Here is a 23495-nt window from a genome sequence, read left to right on the forward strand (position 1 = left end):
TGTATATAGTTACAGCAACATAGTCGAATGTCCTGGGTTAATAAGGTATTCATATTTTGATTAGTTTGATATGAATTAGCAATTATTACGATTATATCAACACCCAAGTTTAGTGTCATTTGAAGACAACCTCTCTGTGTTGTGTGTTACTTTCGTTTAGATAGATTTTTTCTGATGTCTCCTGATTCCAGGATCATAGAACAGTCTTAGACTTAAGTTTTAGCTTAGCCAATGAAAATTTCGTAACTCTTTGTAACGTCATCTGTGATTGGCAAGCTACATAAGTAAAAGAGTCGATTATGCAATGTTTCCGATATAGAACTATTAGAATTATTCCATCTCTGGATTTCGAGTTCAAATATCGAGGGCGCAATTACTAATTGTGAACTAAAGGTCGATATTTTCATCTGGTGTCCACTTAATGTATAAACCTGCCATGTCTTTCATGACAAAATGAGCTTATGAAATAGATGAAAATGAAAATAGTTGTTATCTAAATCTTTGAAACATCATTCTGGTTTTATAATAATCGTGATAACATATTAATAACGCAAAAATACCTTTTATGTTTCATGTGACATCATCAAAAAATAAAGGACAACGCCATGTCAAACATGTAATCACTCATATTCCTCAGCCGCCAAAGAAAAGCTGAATGTGTTGCCTTTCTAACTTCCTTATAGAAACGAAGAAATATTATATTCTGAAAATTGACAAATGGAAATTAGTGTGTTACGCTCCATATCTGTTAACCTACATTTCTACCTAATTTCAATGTATCAATCACATCTTTTATATTTGTGTATATATTGTTGTAGTCTTTTTGATCTTTGAACTACACGAATGGAAATTAAATTACTACCACTAATATAATAAAATGGTTGTCAAAACTGAGTTTTATTTCCCCGCGAAGCAATTTTAAAACACAAAAACACACGATGTTATGTTGGTTACCCAGACAGTATATATATATATATATATATATATATATATATATACATACAGGTAAGATTCCCATGTAGTCGGGTGGAGACATGATAGACTACATAATTATACAGAAACTTAAATATTTTGTTGCCAAGGCAGACAGGAACACACATTATATTATATTTTTTTTTCTCACACGGATTACTAACAATAACGAAAAGAGACTTTTAACATGTTTTAATAGCTGGTTTTATCTTGCATTCATCTACTTTATTTTCTTCTTTCAACATCAGAATTCCGATGGAATTCAAAACAGGTTTTTACACCACGAACCCCATACATAATTTACCATATCTTAAATTTCACGTTTAATTACCCACAATCTAAACCTGGGTAAACTATGCTGATGTCCTCCTAAAACGATTGTTGTGAAATCTAATCAACAATACAAGAAATAAACATAGTTATTTATCGTGAATACAGGTTGGGTGGACAGACACCTCTGTGTGGGACCTGTTGCTTGCGGCAAGTACTTGTATGTTTTCAGAGACTGTGAAGTGTTTGTAAAACTTACCGATGAGCATGATATATATGCTTTACCTGTAAGGTAAAGTTTGTTGGCCGCAATATTTACTAAAATTGACATTTATTGAGATAATTCGGCATTAAATGTGACTTTACATGGTGAATCTAGTCAATAAATAAATAAAGATAGCAAAAGATAGAACTAATTAGACCAGGCATTATCGGTTATAGAAACAAGAAACCCCGAATCGTCGGTTAAATTTTATTAAGAAATCATTGTTATAGTAACAATACGTACATCCTTGTATGAATGATAGAGTTACAACATTAGTACAAACAATATGATTTTGGCAAATCATAGATTATATTAACAACAATTAAAATTTTATAAAACGTCTCATCAAATATAAAGATACCTGTGTGCGGAATCATGTAGATTGTCGTGTGAATCTATCCTATTCCTTATCATGAGATTAAACACTGAGAACAATTTGTGTGTGTTAGCAGTACCCAAACTCATTTTAATAACATTTCACACTCGTTATAAACAGCATTTGATTAGTTTTACGTTTTCGATACACATTTGATCTTTGACTTACGGAAAAATCAACTCTTCTGATAATGACAATGACTTTGGTCATCAGAATACCGCTAAGAAAGACTCAAAAGTGTTACAGGTCTAAACATTACTTTTAAATTTATTTTGAAGAAAATCGAAATAACTATGAAAATGTTGAATTTAAGTTGAAGCGTTTGCTCTCTACAATCGACAGACGTCGCGATACCTATCGAGGTTCAGGTGATGGACAGGTAATCAAATATCCGGTCAAGTAGAAACTTTTTGTCTATTAAACAAGGCATAATATACACAACCATAATGAGTGACACGTTAGTAAAATATATCGTTATCACCATAATTCTAGGTATTAGTCCGTGTTTGTACATGTATATATACATTTATATGTCCCAATTAACTAATTCCGATAATAATATCTCTCATACTTTCATCTTTACTTCTATATTTTGATCCTGTACAACATTTCTTTTTTCGAACGTCCAATTTGGGAGATCGTAGACTCCGTTCTTGTCATCTAGTTTGATAAAGAAATCTGCAAATAGGGTTTCACAAATGTACAAATATGTACACATTCAAACACACGCACTTACTTATATACCTGTACATTAAAATATAATATATTTACCTCTATTAACCTACATTATTATACATTAACCTACATTAATATACATTAACCTACATTAACTACATTAATATACATGAGCGTACATTAACCTACATTAACCTACATTAATATACATTAGCGTACATTAACCTACATTAATATATATTAGCGTACATAAACCTACATTAATATATATTAACCTACATCACTATACGTTATTCTACATTAATATGCATTAATCTACATTGACATACATTACCTACATATCACAATAACAAATATTACATTATTCACAGCCGTCTGCGTTAACTACAAACTACAGAAATACAGTACTGAGTTTAACTTTCTTCCCGCCTACTATATTTCGCGATCTAACAAAACAATTTCGGGACGTATTTATCTTAAGTGCGAAATTCGAGAAGGCAAATTATTGTAGGCGAAAGAAAGGTGGTTAACATAAGATTTTTTTTCTTTGTCTCAAATATTTGAATTCCTATACAAACTCATATATTTCATTATCCATGCATCTATGTTTTAATCTGAAATTCTAGATCTGCTATTAAAAGATACAAATAAATTCATAACCATCACAAACTTAATATTTTCGATAGACACGGATATTTTAATGAATTCAAATTAAAATTAAAAAAACAATGTAGACGAACTGTTTTTATACTATGAAGCTATACGAGAGAACTAACGATACAAGTCTAATAGTTCCTATATTATAATTATTACTACTTTGATTAATTTTTGCGACCACGTCAATATTCCACTAACCTTGGCTAATGTTAAAAGTATGTATGAATATGTTATTATATACATGTTATAAATACTCCATAAAACAAGCAGTACTGGCAGTGATAACCCATCACATATACTTTTTTGCATTTGCATATTACAGAGTCATCTGCCCTTGCAGGTAGATATTGCTTGTGACTTCATGTGTTTGCAAGCGTTTCGTCATAATTTTCGGAGAAAACGACTTGAAATGCGCTCACAAAATAATGACGTCATAAAGGATACCTACCCGCAAGGGTGGATACTATGTTATATGTAAAAACGGAATCTAAACATGTTCGTAATATAAAATCTCATTGTAAGTCTACCCCTGATGGCCGTTTACCCCAACATCATACATTAAACACATTTTTGCGAACGCATATATTAGTAAATAAGTGGAATGATGGATTTTACGCACCACAAACTTATTTTAGACATCAGAAATCTGAACATTATTCAAGCGTAAAAATCGGTATTATTAAACACATTTTAGTTTTGTTTTCTTTTTAGTTAAACATATAGCGTTCTTATTCCATCTTTGCATATTTAATTCATCTACTCTTGCAGATATGTAGCGATTGCGACGTCATTTTGCTGTTACCGATATGAAATATATGACGTATAAAACAATACCTCCCTGCATGGGCAGATAAATCTTTAATATGCAAAGACGGAATGAGGAAGCACTGTGCTTTAAAGATTAAAGAAAACTAAAATATGTCAATCATTAACATGTATGTATACAACAACCGCATAGTAGTTCATAATTAAATTGATTTTTTTGACACTTCGAAAGTAAGCTGCATCTTTTTGATGTGATTCTAGCTTTAATGTTCCCATATGTACTTCTATATGGAACTTACATTAAACGAAGACCACTTTGACCACGTTACACTTACCATGAATGTATCATCATGACAAAAACTTCAATGTGAAATTTAGAAATGTATAGATTATATTACTGTGTATTAAACACTGCAACAATTACGTATATTGTTATGGTGTCATTCCTTCGTGAATGATGAATACACCAGTGAAACGATGAGTCACAACCACAATAGAATCAAAAGATAATAGCCACAAAAACAGGGACAAATGTTCCGATGTCGTTTTCATGTAGCACTGATGAAAATTCATTCACATTTTGATATTTGATTGGATTTATCAAGTTGATGTAGGGTTTAACAAGTCGTCGGCATTGACATGGTGAATACACCTCAGTATATATAAAGTGTTGGTATATAGTTTATTACGGTTCATTGAATATCTGTATGTATAGATCCAATGTATCTCGCTGAATCTGTTTGAGCATGGGTGGAGGTGTAGAAGTGTATTCCTCCTACTCGTCTCTCTGTACTTCCTCCACTATCGAACACACCACTGACATTAGTTTCCCCCAGGCTAACTTGGTATCCTCGATCTCATCTTCTCCAACAAAACTCTCAAGCACCTTTAATAACACCACAGTTAATTCCTGAAACAAAAACATGTTGTCATAATTTTTAAATCTTAATTCATGCGTAAACATGAATTTTGTAATTGGGTTTACTATTTGACAGGCAGTTTTAGTTCTATAATTTACTGTATGACATGAAATATTCGTGGGTATTTTTTTGTTTATTTTTTTTAAGAGAGAATAATCCGTTTTATACAGTATACCATTTTAAGCAGATAAGAGAATAATCCATGTTATACATTATACCATTATAAGCAGATAAGAGAATAATCCATGTTTTACAGTATACCGTTATAAGAGTAGATTAGATAATATTCGCCAACGTTCATTGCATTTACCAGATATCTTTTCTTTCCCAATTTTATTTAATTTCTCGATATGTATGTCACATTCTTACATTCTTAGTTGGACATCTTCCTTTCTCATACATATCTTTAATTAAGTATAAAGACGGACAGAAGGACGATCAATAAAGTTTTATTAAGGCTTAAACACATCGGACTTTGGAATCCATTGAGCTAAAACATAATTTGACAATCGTTGTTTTAATACTTGCCTTGAATTGGGGCACTCCTATGCTCCTACGTTTATGTGAAATGGCGATCTTCCTCACCATTTCCGATAAACATTCCAAATCGTCTAAACTGTCGATGTAGGATTCTAAGTGGTACATGACATTTTTGGCATGCGCTAACAGCTTTTTGTTTTCCGTTCTGAACATAAAAAAGCATATTAGATTAGAAATATAAGCCAGCCATAGGAACGGGATGTCAGGAAAAGACGCAGAAGCTTACTGATTCATGCACATTTAATTATAAGCATTATTCTTGATATTTTTTGTTAAACGTCATAGACGAAACAAAGGGAAGGATATCTTTTTCAAAGACACGAATATCAGCCTCTATACCATTAAATATGGTCCTAAGTTTCTTGGAGTTCCGACCCATTTTTCAGAGATTTCAATTTTCAACGCGAGAAATATTGCTTAACATTTTATATTAAAGTTAACGAGCTCACGTTTCCATCTCTCATTTCGGCTCATTTTACATGATGAACGGAATGCCTATTTACTAAAAACTTGCAAATTAAATTATAACCATGATAACGTTTCTTGAATATTTACAGATATGCAACAATGACCTTGTTGTGTGCAGAGATAAGCCATAACATCACTGTAGAGTCCTTTAAATATAGCTTTAAGTTTGTATCTGCTATCCCGTTATTCGATTGTTTTAAACTTTAACCAACAAATGTAAGAAATATTTTCAAGTTTCCTATGTAGATTATTTTGATTATTTTCATTATTTACTAGGTAGCATTACGGTTTGTTTTTATCTTGTTTACATAATTTTCTTTTAATACTTTGTAAAAATCTGGAATGAGTATCCTAATTTCAGTAATATGATCGAACTTACCCTTGTTTTTTAAGATCATCGATTGAAATTTTTCTGAAATCTTTGAATCTTTGCTGTGCTTCAGGGTATGTTTCAAAGAACCTGCAAGAAAACAACTATATTAGCAACTCAATTTTGCAAAAGCTTTATTTATTTACTTTTATATATATATACATGTATACATTATATACCATAATATATGTTTTACACTGATATTTCGATTATATTATACATGTAGTTCAAACTTCTGGTCGGAATAGCGAAGAAAATAAGATACATGAGCTTGTCTATACACTAACTATGTATATTTATCAAATTCCGACTGCAATATCAGTGAAATTCATAAGGTTTTATCTTCAAAAGTTCTTTAAAGTATTCGTTAAGCTTGAGTGTCACATTGACATACTTACGCCAAAAAGAATGCTACACCATTACCACTCTTGTCCTTTCCCAGCTTTTCCCAGCTGCTCTCGAGTAATTCTACATCCCTTGCTGTGAGACCACCAACACAGCCGTCCTCTGATTGCCCATTGCTTGACATTTTCACTCTAGATAAATAATTTAAATATAGCTATACAAGATGAAGCAATTTTATAGTCTACATTTGATAATGTAATAGGTCTCCTATTTCTTATATATAATTTTGATTTCCCCTGTTTTGGAATGCATTTTATTAATCCCTGACGTTCGTTGACTAATTGACATTACTTGATCTATAAATGACTGATTGATGGATCTTAACATTAAGACTTTTAGATGTGACCCGAAAAATGTGGAATTCTACGTTAAACCCATCTAATCCTGGAGATTTCCCATGTTCATATTTTTCAAAACTTTAAGCATTCTTTAATTTTGAGTGGGCCATTCATAGAATCACTTTGCTCATCTGTGAATTTAGTTATGAATGGATTGTTATCAATAACAAACGAATCTCTGTGAATATTTTTTAAACTTTGTTTCTTTTGTGTTATAAAGGGTTGAGTAATATGCAGATTGTTCATTAAGAATATCCTGTAAATCATTTATTCCTTCTCCGTTGTCGTTTATTAGTTTTAGGATCTTTTTTTCGTTATACTGTCTTTTTTTCAAGATTGCAGTACTTTTTTCGCCTTTGACCCTCCATCGTACTTATGCCCTAGTGATCAAACCCTTAACTTTCTTTTCCCTTATTATTTTCAATTTACCCTCTACCTCAGAGATGTTCTTCAATAATTGTGTATTATGTTCAGATTGGTCTTTATTAAATAATTTATGTAATTCATCTTCTTACTCCTTCTCCGATGTTTGTCGTTCCCTTTTCTTCAATGACGAATAGCTAATAGTGTTTCCCCTAATTACTAGTTTTAGTTTTAAGGTTTTCGTCCACTCTGTATTGTAGATGACTTCAATAATTATATTTTTAACTAAGTTTACATATTCTGGATCCCCGAGAAGACTATTATCTAATTGCCATGTCCCTCTCCCACGTTGTTGTTCAATAAATTCAATATAAATAGGCGAGTGGTCCGATTTGTAGGCGAAATCCATCCCTGCCTTAGGAATATTGTTCTGTAGATCAGAGGATACAAGAAAATAATCTAGCCTGCTCTTTTTCCCATTCAGACCAAACCATGTATATTTTTATCATCTGGATTAAATTCCCTCCAAACATCAACTAAATCTTAATTCTGTATCATGTTATGAATTTCGAAATTAGCTTTGGTATTGTTTTATTACGATAATTAACAGTATCTACTTCATATTCAAGCGCTACGTTCCAGTCGCCCACGATAACTATAGAATCATTTCCAAAAGCTTCAATTCTGTTTTGTATATTACTAAAGAAGATTATCCTCATTTGGACCATATTATCATCAGAGAGTTAGTTTTACATTTTGTATAATAATATTTAAAATTAAAAAATTCCCATGTGGGTCTTTGTATTCATTCTCAACGCTGTAGTCGAAAGAATTTTTGAAAAGAATTGCAATACCTCTACAATTTGAAGAAAAAGGCGCAAATTTTATGTCACTTCCCCACTCATTCCTCCTCAATATTTCTGTATTAGTATCACTATGTGTATCAGTTAATATTGTAATATCATACTTTGATCGATACCTATAAAAAATGTCCCGTCTTTTAACAAAGTCACACGCAAGACCTCGACAGTTCAAGCTTCCGATTCGTATTCTACCCATTTTCAAAGAGCTTAATGCTTCTAACTATAAAACATATTCTCAAAAAGAGCACTTTAGATTTGACAAATATAGTGAATGACGCATTTGAAACTAAATATGAAAAATCCCCGTTCCCAACTCCCCATAAACAAACTTCCCTTTCAAGCATTCCCTCCTAAGTTTTCACAAAAACTAGGAGCCTGAGAATTCCTCGATATTAATACTAAAATTTTCAAAACACCCTGACATTATATTTTTCACTTTAAAAAATAAAAGAGAAATGACAAACACACCATTAATAACAAATAAATGAAATTAATAACATCAATGATAATATTTTGCGAGAGCCTCAATTTTTACCAAAAAAAATGAAAAAAAGTACAAAATAATAACCCAAAAACCCTAAAGAACAAACCAAAACAAAAATTATCGAAGGTACATGTAACCCTGATATTATCTAATTTTGAATTAGATCTGAATTTAAATTGATACGCTTGTATCGAGAAAAAATAAAATGGGTATTTCGCATACTTGGTTCCCGATGCATATAGGTGCATGGTTATAATTAAAATAGCATTTTACATCGTTGATGATGTTTCTAATAGATATATGATTATATACTTCATACGACTTTGAGTATTTTATAACATTATCATCATGTATTCACCGCAGGCCACTATTGCGGTCGTTATATTTCGCTAACAAAGATCATATAGAATTTTTAAAAAAAATTGCATGTTTTTTACAATTTTTCATTGCAGAAATCCGTGAAATTGAAATTTTACAAAAGTGGATATCTCCAACATAAATTGTTAAAACACAATATCATATACACCATGTATATCATGTTTACCGATTGATTATTGAAGCTGATAATGTCCCATTAGTGTACTTTTGTCAACAAAAGTCATTTTTTTCGAGAGATAGGTTTTTCGCCTGTCACTCGCATAATATTAAATAAAATAAACCCTGTATAGTTTCAAGCACTAATATAAAAAATATGATTTTACAAAGAATGACTTTACACCGCAAAAATAAATCGTTGCGGAAACCTGATAGCCATAAACACGCGAAGAGAGGTACCGTGAAAAATGAGTTGTCTCACACTATTTTGGGAGGAAGTGCGATATAAACCATAGTAGGCTCACAAAAATACCATAAAGTGTTGGGTACGCATTACATATGACAATTGTTTATATCATTTCTGTTCAAATTGCACGTGTATAAAGGATCTATGATATGCAATTTTGTATACAATGCAAACAGTGCATTTATTGTTTATGTATCTGATTACATCGATATTACTGTTGAATACACCAATCTGATTACACATATGGATTATATCTAGTAGATTTTCACTAAAAATGAAAAAAAAAATGTTAATTTGATTAAACCATATCGAGATTTTCTGGTCATTTACATGAAATATATATGAAAAAAATGGTGTCAATACAGAAACAAAATAAGAATTCGTGAAAAAACCAACAACAAAAAACAAAGCCAAAATTATCATATTTACATATTTAACCTTACCGTTGTATTTCAAGAGTGTACCTGTACTTTCATATAATACCCATAATAATAAATAATAAAAATCAATAATAAAACATCATTTGGATATTTAATCATTAATTATATAACCAATTTTCAAAACAAATGTTTGTACTTTTAAATAAAATGCTAAAATTATTCTGTATGCATGACTACCCGTTGTAAAAAGATTTGTCTGTAGACATGTTCACACACTGTCGATTACACACGTATTTTTTCAACGCGTGGAAGGCGCGCACGTGCTCAGTCCGTGTCACGTATAACGGCCACCCACACAAGTATAGTCAGCTTTCACCGTGCTGAATAAACATGTTAATGTATCAGAACATATGTATGTTTATTTTTTTCAGAATTTTGGTATTTGTTTTAAGACCATAAAAGGATATTCCTTCTGGTAAACCACTTTTCAACATTTCTTCTTATCCGCCGACGACATTTCCCAACGCTGTTTCAGCAGCGTGCTCATATTTTATTGATTTCAGGGGGAAGGTCTGTAAGAACACTGAAGCCCGATCCAGGTTTGAGACCATACCTGATTCCATCACCTCATCTCTATCGATAAGACTGCTAAAACGCACAACTATCTTTCTTTTTCAATCCTTACCCCCTTTCAGCCTATGTGCTGCTTGGGAAATCATCTGATCGATAGTGTCTTGAGAGATTTTCAAAGTTGTCGAAAGAAATGTTTTCACTTTGGTGAGTGTTTTTCTGGGCTTCTCACCCTCGGGCATCTCGATACGTCTGGTTAGCATGCGTAACGAAGCTTTCCAGGTGATCGACACGTGCACCTAGGTCTTTCACCGTGCCCCGTATCACGTCAATTTCACGATTAAAACTAAAATGCATATTTGTGAAACACTCCGATATATCCTTGTTTTTATAGGAATTAACAAGAGCCTGGTATTCTGCAGTTTTATTAGGTTCAACATCCATGTCTCCAGGAGCCCACGAACACGTAAAATGTATAGGCCACGTACAATGTATCTATGAATAGTTCACAGGTGGGCACGTATGCAGGTACCCCGGTATTTATATTCACACCTCAAAACGCATTCCAAATTGGAGTAAGTTCAAAAGAAAGTTTGATTGACAAGTTACCTTAAAATGTCAATGCTGGTGCATGTCATTGACTTCGGGTGCTGTAGTTGTTGTTTTTACGGAGGCTTCTCAAGAACTCTACTCACATTTTCATCTCAACCGGAAGTTAATTTATTATCAACATCTTTATCCATCGATATAATTGGTTTTGCACCGAAAAAATATATATTTTATATTTTGTATATAATGTTGAAATACATAATATTTCTCTCATACCTAGGTTGTGTTATACTGTCATGTAATACGCTTATATCAAGACTTTCTTTGATACCATCGGGTGTAATACTGACTGGTCTAGGGCAATACACTCATGTCGCCTGAGGCTGTATTGCATAGCTACCCATGCAATAAAGCCTCGTGACGTCACGGCGTCAACAAAATCTCTATTTTCTCGGTAAAATTCTAATATATTTTTTTTCACAAATATGACTGGTTTTACTATAAAAGATGCAAAAATAAACAGAATTTGTGTTGAAAATATCACGTAATTTTTCATGTATGGAAAAGTTACTTCCAGTCTTGGATTTCTTCGGATTTATTTCAAAATGGCGGGCTATTTTAGTTGTAAAATTGCAATAAAACGTCGAGGTATGAAAGAAAAACACTCTTTCATAATTGGATATGAAGGATAGGGATATTCTACCCTTGGGATCACAAAATGTTGCAAAACCCTTGGCAAGCCTCGGGTTTAACTACATTTTGTGATCCTCGGGTAGAATATCCCTATCCTTCATATCCACATTTAAAAGAGTCTTTTATTATTACCTGGCTAACCATGCAATGCAAACTCTTGACGTCACGGCGTAAATAACATTGCTGGTTTTTTTTTTTTTTTTTTTTGGCAGTTAATACTTAATTAAGAAATCAGGCTAGTATTATTATGAAGGATACAAACAGAAGGATTTCCATTAAACATATTGCACAAAATTGATGTTTGACGAACTGATTTACCGTCTCGGTTTTTCTGTAACTCATATCGGCGGAAAAGAATGGCGGGATAACTGTAATTATATTAACGTATGAGAGAACAATACCCTTTGATCTGTTGATAGGAAGGATAGGAATGTTGTACCCTCGGGATGACAAAATGTTGTAAAACCCTCGGTAAGTCTAGGGTATTACTACATGTTGTGACCCTGGATTGAATACCACTGTCCTACATATCCACCTATAAAAGGAGTTATAATGCATGACATATCCACTTTGTGTAGTTCGAAGATTTCACCTCATCACAAAATATATATAACATACTTACCATTTTTTCGTTTTATGTGAAGCTGTTTCTTTGCAGGTACAAATTTTAACTATTATAAAGACAAGTATTAGCTTACCAAAAACGCTATAGAAATTTGCAATAACTTGGCTTACAGAAGCACGCATAGTTCAAAATAGATTAAATGGTTTTGCCTTTCATATTTGAAACTGGTATGATATGATATACATATTGGCATCATATTCTTAAACTCCATAATCGGTCTCTAATCACCAACACTTTCGTTCGAGTTTATTAAATCTTTTATGCAATTCTAAAAATATGTTTGATGAATTATAATTCCGAATGATTCGGGACTGTTGAGAAAAACCAATTATACGAAGACAAAATCAAGCATAATTGGTATGAAGGGATGCCTAGATTATTTACAGAAAGTGATTAGTGGCTGATGATGAAGAGGATAACAAACATATAATATGATACTGGAAGTACAATGCTTACCGGCCAATGTATTTAGATATTTTTTTCTTAACTAACACCTCATTTTCAAGACAGAAATAAAGTAACGTCGTACAGTCGTCTATTTTTTCAATGATAATAACGCTTTGAATAAGAGTTTATTATAGTTTATAATAATACGTTATTTCGAAAAATAAAATGGAATGACATTTATTTTGCGGAAATTAATTTGTGGATCAGCATTAAAAGTAAACCAACCATAAGTATATATCGCTGCATCACCGACGACAGATAGTTATGGTACCTATATATAGTGGATATTATATAGTTAAAATAATAAAACACGGGAAGTTATTATACTCTAATCGAGACTGGCAGAATAATGAACGGAAAGGAATGATTCATCACGACAATGTTCCCGATTTGTACACCGTAGGGAGTAGTACTTGTATATCAATATATAATAGAGGCAACAATAACACCAGTAAGTGCATGGTGGCTCTTCAGAACACCATGACATGGCGAAAGTGCTATCAATGTGTTGTGGTTATTATTTTGGACTCTATTTCGTATCAATATTATAAGACTCTTTCATAAATGGATATGAAGGATAGGGATATTCTACCCGAGGGTCACAAAATGTAGTAAGACCCGAGGCTTGCCGAGGGTTTTGCAACATTTTGAGATCCCGAGGGTAGAACATCCCTATCTCCTTCATATCCACTTACGAAAGAGTATTTTTCTTTCATACCTCGAAGTTTTATTGCAATTTTACAACTATAATATCCCGCCATTTTGAAATAGATTTGAAGAAATGCACGACTGGAAGTCAATTTTCCATACATACAAAAATAACGTGATATTTTCAGCACAAATTCCATTGCTTGCATCTTTTACAGTAAAACCAGTCAGTTTTGTGAAAGAAAGAAATATATTGACCTTAACAATATCAAGGTTCATTTTCGAATACAAAAAGAAAGATGGCATGACCGTTAAATACTGTTTTGAGTGGAATTTAGGGGAAACAGGTTACACATGTCAAAGCCATAACTGTCCCTTCCTTCGTTAGAAGAACGAGGAAGTCAGGAAAGCAGTGTAGAACTAATCAAATCCAAATTATGTTGCCTTTTACAAACAAACGACAATGGCAGCACTTTTAACGCTGTTTGAGTCCACGATGAACATGATAGACTTTAATGTCAACATTTTTTGTAGACATGGAAAATCTACAATTGTCATGCATTGCAATCGGTGATATCTCGCCTAAACCAACAATGATTATAAGATAGACAAATGGAGTGACAGTCCATCATGGACAAACATCGCAATGCATGTATATAATTTATGTTTCCATGGTAATTGCAACAATAGAATCTTACACGACAATATATACATAAACAAAAACATTCGGAAGTAAAAATAATATTTCTCTTTATGAAACCATAACAATAATCTGTATTTATAATATGTGGTCGTATTTATATTCATTTCTTTCAACACATAATTATTCTACCATCAAATCAGTTAATCTGTATGTCATGTCATGAATAGCACATAAAATCCATGTTTTTGGACCTTCTGCTCCCCTACATAGATGTAAAGAAAATATCTCTAGTTTCCATCCTCCGTGAACCACGCGATAGCTATCTCCTGTGATTCTTTCCTACATAAGTATCATGAACATACAAAGATAAACCAAGGACTACTTGAGTTGATGTGATCAATGCACCTACCCCAAGACCAGTGTTTACCTAGACAGACGACAAAGGGCACCGGTGATTAGATCCAAATCTGTATCATTCTCTGCTGAATGGTAAGCCTGTGGGTCTTCTCTAGGTATAAATGGGAGATCGTTACCGAGGTCATCAATACTGTCAGTGGTCGTTAATCTTCGGGTGAAATAGGAGAATGTGTGACATAAACACAAATGTCACATTGTACACGTATCAAACGAATCTAGGTCTATCTCACTATACATGTGTATTATACACGTGTTTACGTAGAAAACAAACATAGATATCGTCAGTCTTATTCTTATCTCTACACATTTTCTTAAATCTACACATCAACCAAGATGAATACAATCGGGTTAAGGAATATGATTTCAATGTAGTTTTAATGAAACATAATTATTTTTTTAAGTATTATTTATAAAGATTCTTGATGTTGTATTGTCGACGCACACGTGTTTAATGCAGAGTGATCATTGAAGTATTGTTAATGATTTATTTTCCCTTTTTTGCTAAATGGTAAACAATGTCATGATTTATCGTATTTATTCATAATGGAAGCAAGTCATTTGGACGTCCCCCCCCCCCCCGCCCACCCCCCCCCCCCCCCCCCCCCCCCCGCCGTGTACGTCACATGGTTGTATTTCTATTGACATTGTGAGACCATATATACAGCGTATGATTCAGTTCCTCGTAAAAATGAAGAGAACCCAAAAATTCCAAAATCGAGGTCAAAGGTAATGAAGGTCGTTGTGACCCATTCTGGTATGTTACACACCGCCTGTCCTAGATGAACCCGCACATCTCATATAAAGATTTACCTTATATGTGTAATGTAGGCGATATAGTCAGAACTAATCTTCTCTTAAATGTATGTCAAATAGCAAAATATAAGTCAATGTGAGATGCACTCGTATACTAGTTATGAACATGTTCGTTCTAAAATTGAGGTCAAAGTCAAAATAAGATCACAGTGATGTGGTTTTGGTATGCAACACTTCGTCGCACCTTGATCGACTCACATATATACCATGTAAGAAGTTATATCCCGATTAATCTAAGATATGTGAATTCTTGTGCTGAATTATCTACAGTATAAGACCCGAGACGGATAAGGAGTTGAAATGACGGATAATCTATAACAATTACCTTATGTAATCATCAATGCTTTGTTTACGTTTAATTGTTTTGTCCCTCATTAATCGATGTACGATTTTTCAAAATTAGTAGACATTTTATTTCATATTATCATGTATTAGAGGGGTGACAGCTTGTCACGACGGACGGGTTCATGTAGTATGGTACTATAGGGGTATGGGTTTAAAAGGAGGTCTCTTTGCAACATCACAATCCTAACAGCTGCGTACTACTTTTGGAAAGGTCCACAGGTGAGACAATGACAAGACATTTTAGAGGTGTATATGAACTTTCATTTAAACTGTGACTAATTTCATAAAAGAGACAAGTGATGTAACTCATCTGAAACCTTATCTTTAGAAGTTCTTTATCCCCGCAAATTACAGAGAAGAGCGACTGAATGACTTCCAGAAATTGCGATCGCCGAAACGAGAGATTGAAATGAGGTTTTCATCACTGCTGTTTAAGGTTTATGTAAATGATAAAAAAGACTTACAAGCTGGTAACGTCATATTCAGCGGTCAAATGTATGTAACCAGTATATTCAGATAAAAATTTATATTCTGTTCTTTAACCTCGCGTAATCGTTCATTAATTACAGTAAGTACATGGACTGTGTACAGTTGTGGCTCTTAATCGCAGCCGTCTGTATGGTTTCTACCCGAAATCTTTATCAACATATTTTGCTGTCAAAAGATGCTATTTTAAACCAGAGCTAACATTACTTATAAATCATTAATATTATTTTTGAATAACTGCTTACAATCAGGAAGTAAGTCAACAAACAGAATCTTGTTTTAATTTAAATTTTTGATATAAAATTAGCTAGATAGCCAAACTCAAAACTTGGTAACCGCACTGCATCGGTCTACTTTTTTGATGCTGCTGGAATAATTTCATTTTTATCAAAGACGATCTTCAGATATATCAATTATTTTACATATTTCACCTTCGTAACAATGCTAATATACTGTAAACATGCCCTTGATCACAACCATGTCAATTTCTTAAACAGGAATTCTCGGTTCGACGATTGCTATATATTTCCGGAATTCCTTTAGTGCAGCTCGCCCACTGAGAAATTATACAGATGAGGAAGAAAACGACACAAGCGATTCGAGATTGTATATAAAGTATCACAATTTTCTTGGGCGACACCCATATTTGTACTTATGTGAAGATACACCAAACAATGAATAAATTATCCTTATTGTATAGCATTATAGTTGCAGTATGTATATCTATGGTTTCATTAATCAAGAAATTCAAATTTTGATTCGATTTTTCATGTTGAACGTCCTACTAACAACCAGGGTCATTTATAGACGGCTGTTAGCTTACAATGACTGACGTATTCAACAAAATCTATTTCACGTGATTCACATTTATAATTTAAAGGTCAACATTGAATCCTTACTCCTTACCATAATGGCAGCAAGAGAGTCCTTATGGTTATTGCTCAGTAAGTTAAGACTAATAATCTAGATCATTTATCTCGGTACTGTAGCTGTATAACCTTTTTCAAGGGGTTACTTATATAAAGTTATCTATATTTATAGCCTGAAGTTAATTAAAATATATTGACACATTGCTTTAGCCAGTATATACATTGACAAAACTTGAGTGTCTCATCTGTCGATCGAACATTGCATGTGAAAGATAATAGATTATTTTCATATCTGTTTTAGCCAATAAAAGTCCTGCGTTAATTCTGTTTATTAAAACAGAAATAAAACCACTTAGGTGTAGTCGTTATAGAACTTACCACATGATTCAGAAAAGACTTGAAGCAGAGAGCATTTAGCTCAGATAATATACGGAAATAAGCGTAAAATCCTTCATAAGTTTATACTATAAACAAACTTCATACGCGGCTTCTTAATTGCACGATTTCCGTTTCAAATCAAGTTTGATTATTTCGCGGATATCATTCTCAATTATTACATGTATATCCGCTGAGATGAGATCAACTTTATATGAAGTATTGATTTCAATATGCCGAAAATACTGATAATACTAGAAAGGTGGTGTCTGTTTTAAGTTTGAGAACTAGGCCCTGTATTTTTTATGAGTAAGAAGTATTTACCCTGTAATCGATTACCGGTGTCGATTTTTCCTGGTATACGTACACTGTCTGACACGCGCTGGTAAAATCAATGACCACTTCCGTCTCAGGTGCACATTTCAATGCTGTGGTAGTTTATGTAAATAGCCAATCTAGCCATAGTATCGTTACTTAGAAATTTGTTAGAAATGTGATTTATTGAAATTCATGTTAAAACGACCAAAATAAGGTCACTTTTGATTACTAAGGGAGAAACAACTCCACAAAATTAATACGGCTACTGCGACAGAGTTTGTTGTTTATTTGATTAATTTACGTCCTACTTTCTATAACAACTCTTAACTAAGGTCCCCTCTCAGGATGGTTAGCAGTGAAAGCAATAGTGAACGCTTATTTCGCGGAGATATCGTATTGACACTCAGTAAAATAAGCTCTGTCGGGAATCACGTAATCACAAATATGACTGAATCAAGTACAAAACATAAAAATCAAAACATACAAAACTTTTCTTTTTTGCTATGTTTCGTAAATGCCGAGGACAGCATGTGACTGATAACATGACGAATCAGAAAACAAAACCATCAAAATTTATTTTGAGGCGGGAGTTTTCCGTAATTATATTTAGTATCTATGAAATGACTCCAGTTTCGCTTTAATCCGTCAATATTATTCAATTTACCCTATGCTGTAAGTTCTACCAATAATGCAATATAATAGATAAACATCTAAATACACGCTTTAAATTATGTTAGCAAATAAATTTTATCGATATAGATTTTCAATCGAGGTAGCATTGCAATAAGATCGGAAAGGTGTAATTTTAAACTTGAATGTCTGGGTAATTCCCCTGCCCGTTGAAACATTTCAATAAATTTTCTAAGAATTCAAAGTATTTGCCATAATGATTTAATTAACATGATGGCCACAGTGCGAAATTATTTAAGGACAGTATATCGCGATTTCGTGGGAATATTTGTTTCAATAATATATACCATGACAGCAAAATAACAGGCTATACCGTCAAAATGCAAGGAACTACTATGACATTTACCGCATATAAATATAAGTATTTCATATTTTACGTTCCAAAACTTTAAATTATAGTATCATGACTTATAAGTAAGTTTTAGAATACATATTTTATAGAGTTATTTCTTGCCTTTATCCTGATCACCGAGGATTGGTCTTTTTATATTTTTTATCTCCTTTTATTGTCAAATATAAATTGTATTTGTATCATAGGCCATGTGTTATGCGTACTGTTACACTGACACCTCGGTAGGTACTCAGCGCCCTATAAAGGATCAGTTTATTAAAATCGGTTGTATCTATTCGGTTTCAGATCTTCTTCTTCACAGTCTGAAGAGCGTGTTTGTATTCTAAACAGGCCTACCAGGTGACTGACAGTCAACGAGACACAGACAACATCTTAGATCTGTATCTTTTGTCAAGAGGTCTACGTTATGGAAATCGCTCCTGGTAAGTATATCCTCGATACGTCAAACAAGAGACAATCACAATGGCAAAAATAAAACCAGACCCTCTTAAAAGGTATGGATTAACAAAATCCTCCTAAGGCGTTACTTCAAAACGATCGTTCATAACAAATATATTCACATTTTCACTTCACTCCGCCTCTATGAAACTAGTAAACACCAATCACTTCATATGATGGATCATACGTTGACCTCTGACTGACTTAAAATCAGAGTCGGCCATTGTTTACATTGGTGACCTAGTTTTAAGCCGCTTAAATTTTGAAAAAGTACATGCTTGATAAACCTATTTGAAATGTTCAGCATCATGCAGGCAGTTTAGAAGAATACACATGCTATGATAAATCGCTTATTTAGCTTATATTTAGGGCTAAACCGATGAGAGAAAAATGCTAAATCTAAATAGCCCTATTCAACGCACCGAATTCCTTCATCCAAACGACGATATACATGCTATTTTGACACGATACTTTCATGAACATCCTAAAAGCACAAATAAACGTCTTTTTCGGCAGAATTTCACATTTGTACCATCACCCATTTGGCCACATGATAATCTTTCAAACAAACTAAAGCTTTCAATGTGAGAAAAGCAAATGCAAAAAAGTTGGCCAGAAATCCTTAAGTATTGCAAAAATCTTCAGGAAAAAAATCTTTCATTCAAGCTTTATGGCGTTTCGCTGAGTATGAAGCAATCACAGAGTACTTATAAGGAATATTAACAAACAACTACGCTACAAATCAGAGAGATGATATTACATGACAAAAGACTCACCGCAGAGGATCCTGGGTAATCGCAGAACCTAACAGCCACTTTACCAGGAATGTCGGAAACATGACCAGGGTCACCACAGTGTGCCAAATGGACATCATTACAACAACAATAACATTTCTGGCCATTGTGTCGGTCATTATTCTACAGAGATAATGTTCTCGACATTTAGAATGGCCAAGGCTAAGATCTAACCATACTGGCACGGTAATTCGTCTCCCATTAAGCAAATCTGAACTCGCTCCCACGGTGTCCGTATTGGGGCGGAGGGATAGTTTTTTCAGCTCCTACGATGTCCGTTTTCGGGCGGAGGGATATTTTGTTAACCACGTGTATGGTCTGTCCGCCAGAAGGACTACTACAGCCCCACCACGTGTATGAATGTATCCTGAGTGGCTGCCGATGTTACAAATATTTATATTCCTTCTGTATACCAATCCGCATGGTGAAGTGAAACTGAGCGAGAAAGCATTATATTAACTCTGTATATAAAATTGATAAAATGGACAAAAAACGATACGATTTCAACGCGCTAGCACACATCTGCACCCTACATCGGCACAAACAAGAGTAAAGCTTGTAAAGCGTGCGCCATCGGGTCGGTTCTGACGTAGGTTGGCCATGTGAAATGAAACATATTCTGGCGCGGAAGTTATCGACGTTTACACGTCGCTTTTATAGCCATGCATGTCCATCATGGCTCGGGATTACCGACAGTGTTCGGGTAAAGGTTAGGTGGTGTCGAGCACCAGCTGATAAGACAGACTCCCGTAATTCTGTCAACACATGTTTACTTACGTAGAGTCGTAATTACCTCCATCCATTCTGTTCGGGCTTATTTAGTAGCCGATTTCCGATTTCGAACTTTTGCTTTTTCGGTTTTTGTGAGGTCTCTTGATGAAAGGTATTGATTTTGGGGAATCAATTCCATCGATCATTAAGTCAAGTAAAAAGTAGGCCAACAGCTGGGAAGTGTATAGAACTGCATAGACTTTATTGTTATGATCGACCACGAGCGGTTTAAAGATTTAGGGATTATATAATCTCTGGTTTTACGGGACTTGTAATGACTTGTAAACGGTAATGTTTACCGTGTCGAACAAACCGGAAGAGAATAGGATACCGGAAATTTAGAATATGGCGGGAAATTGGATGACAATACCCGAGTCAGACAGTAAAAAAGTAGATTTGGGGGGAAAATGTAAGCAGGGGTAGTAAACAATATTTTTACGAACCAGCGGATATTTTGGACTACAGATGTTCACTGAACACAGTATATTAAGATGGTACAGTAATCATAAAAAGAGCTACTGGAATAAAGTCTACAATAAAAGATATAACTAGGCACAGAGACGGCCCAGAACTACAGAAGGGTCAGACATCTTTGTTTGATTAATTAACAGCCAGGGTCATGTAAGGACGATCTCCCGTGTATGCGGAGTGTAGCTTGTATGTCGTGCGAGGTGCGTGTTTTTGGAGACTGCGGTATGTTCGTGATGTGTCTTCTTGTATAGTGGAACGGTTCCCCTTTTTATAGTGCTATATCACTGAAGCATGCCCTCGAAGACACAAAGAAATACATCCCACACGGTCACCATTATACTGACAACGGGCGAACCAGTCGTCCTACTCCTATGCTGAGCGGTAAACAGAAGCAGAAACTACCTGTTTTATAGACTTTGGTGTGTCTCAGCCAGGGAACAGAACCCAGAGCCTACCTCACATACGCGAGCGATTAACAAAAGGTCTAAAATGAGGCGGTGTCAAGGGAGACGTTAGGAATAATAAAGTTGGATAGTAAGAAGAAAAAAGATAATATTTTTAATTTAGTCGACCACCTCAAAATTATGACCATCCTGCTATTACGGGCACTTGTTTTCAGAATATGTTATTAAAATCAATAAAAAAAAATTGAAATGTTGCAAATATTTTATGCAGTGTATACTCAATGATACAAATGTTTATTGCAGTAACTTACCGACCAAACAAATATCATATCATTCGAAACAAAATCCTACTCACAATAAGATTTTTTACAGTTGTATAGCAAGTTAATATTTGCATAACCTGTAGGGATTAAGATTTGTCTAAAAGATCTTAGAGCTACAACATCGCAACTAAATTACCGTTATCCCAAACCCATGGTATCATCAATTAGATCTTACATGTACCTTACCCTAGAATTGAGATACACAAAGGCAAATGACCCTAATTCATGTTATCATCAGTCAGATCTCAAATGACCCAAGTATTTAGATACACGTATGTAAGTGACGCAAATACATGTTATCATTATAAAAACATCGTACAAAGTATAACAAAAGAAAGCCCCAGACAGCAATTTCTTTATCCTACGGTTTTCATCTTTTGTCCTTCGTCAATGATCTTTTTAAAAACATGCTGATAACAATCACCAGGAAATGTCTTCAAATAAATAATAAATCGTTAATCGAGTTTTACATAGTACAGTTGTACTCCATTCAAATAACGTAACAACCGACGTGCATGTTACTATCGGGTCGGATATTACTTATATGACATCATGTTAATGTATGTAACCCAAAGGAATCTCATAAATTCAACTACAACAAGTAACTTAGAGGTATTCAAAGTGATATTACGATAGAAAACTTAGTCGCAGACAGACAGTGTTTACTCTTCCAATATATATGAGATGTCCTTTGCAAGTAATTAAAGATCAATATCAAAGTTAAATACCTATCTAATCCTACACTTCCACTTAAGATTGTCAGATCTAACAACAATGAAGTCATTGAGTAAGTATGTTTACATAAGCATACAACACTACTACATACATTATAATTTTTCACAATTATAATGTTTTAAAAGAATATTATAAACCAACTTATTTTCGCGGACACTTAATTTCGCGTTTACAAACCCATTAACATTTTAGCGAGACTTAATTTCGCGTTTACACGCCCAATGACATTTTTTCGCGCGACTTAATTTCGCGTTTACACGCCCAATGACATTTTTTCGTGGATACTTAATTTCGCGTTTACACACCCAATGACATTTTCGCGGGATTATGTGTGATTAACAGTAAATACGCTATATTTTACATGTAATTCATTCAATATTGTAGCGATTTATTTTCGCGAATTCGTATCGCCCGCAAAATACGCAAAAATACTTTGATTACACCACACGTGGATACACTCAACAAAGCACTAAATGTTCATTGGCAATTAAGATACTGATCGAAAAAAAATAATTTCAACACATAAACTGGGTATGACCACAATTACTATAATGGTGAAATATTATAATTATTAAAATATTGAAATAATGAAATGAAAATATGACGAAATATAAAATTGATGAAACATGCTATGACTGTGATGAAATATTGCGGTTTACATTATCACACAATAAACAATCCTACTATCATACAATCATTTTTTAGATTTGTGTGCGGTATATTTTCGTCAACATGGCGACATCGTTTGTTAATTTGCATATACTGTAATTTTAATGTCTTTTGCCCGATTTGTGTTCATATTTTTCGATGTAGTCAGAAAGAGAAGG

The 23495-nt window shown here is 33.7% G+C and overlaps 1 protein-coding gene across 3 annotated transcripts; it reads right to left on the bottom strand.

Moving 5' to 3' along the window:
- Nucleotides 1–1702: 1702 nt before the first annotated feature.
- LOC138336056 (globin-2 B chain-like) lies at nucleotides 1703–20536 on the bottom strand. Of its 3 annotated transcripts, none has more exons than XR_011210386.1 (6): nucleotides 19947–20536; nucleotides 6677–6814; nucleotides 6288–6368; nucleotides 5429–5585; nucleotides 2784–4890; nucleotides 1703–2743 (listed from the first exon to the last, which is right to left on the bottom strand). XR_011210386.1 is itself a non-coding variant. In XM_069285331.1 (5 exons), exons 1-5 carry the CDS (start codon nucleotides 20081–20083, stop codon nucleotides 4756–4758), a joined length of 648 nt encoding a protein of 215 aa, XP_069141432.1. In that variant the 5' UTR covers nucleotides 20084–20536; the 3' UTR covers nucleotides 1703–4755. The 3 variants fall into 3 exon arrangements, 1 of the variants encoding a protein (XP_069141432.1); XR_011210385.1 differs by having other exon boundaries at nucleotides 1703–2713; nucleotides 2754–4890; XM_069285331.1 differs by having other exon boundaries at nucleotides 1703–4890.
- Between the last annotated feature and the right edge of the window lie 2959 nt (nucleotides 20537–23495).

Source organism: Argopecten irradians, chromosome 12 (genome assembly GCF_041381155.1).
Source record: "Argopecten irradians isolate NY chromosome 12, Ai_NY, whole genome shotgun sequence".
NCBI classification, from domain to species: domain Eukaryota; kingdom Metazoa; phylum Mollusca; class Bivalvia; order Pectinida; family Pectinidae; genus Argopecten; species Argopecten irradians.

What these genes read in the sequence shown, in the direction of transcription:
- LOC138336056 (XM_069285331.1), bottom strand. Translation starts at nt 20,083, where the DNA reads ATGACCGACACAATGGCCAGAAATGTTATTGTTGTTGTAATGATGTCC. An exon ending in ATTACCCAGGATCCTCTGCG is followed by an intron (nt 6,815 to 19,946) that starts GTGAGTCTTTTG and finishes TTATTTATCTAG; the next exon opens with AGTGAAAATGTCAAGCAATG. An exon ending in TAGGAGTGCCCCAATTCAAG is followed by an intron (nt 4,891 to 5,428) that starts GCAAGTATTAAA and finishes TTTTTGTTTCAG; the next exon opens with GAATTAACTGTGGTGTTATT.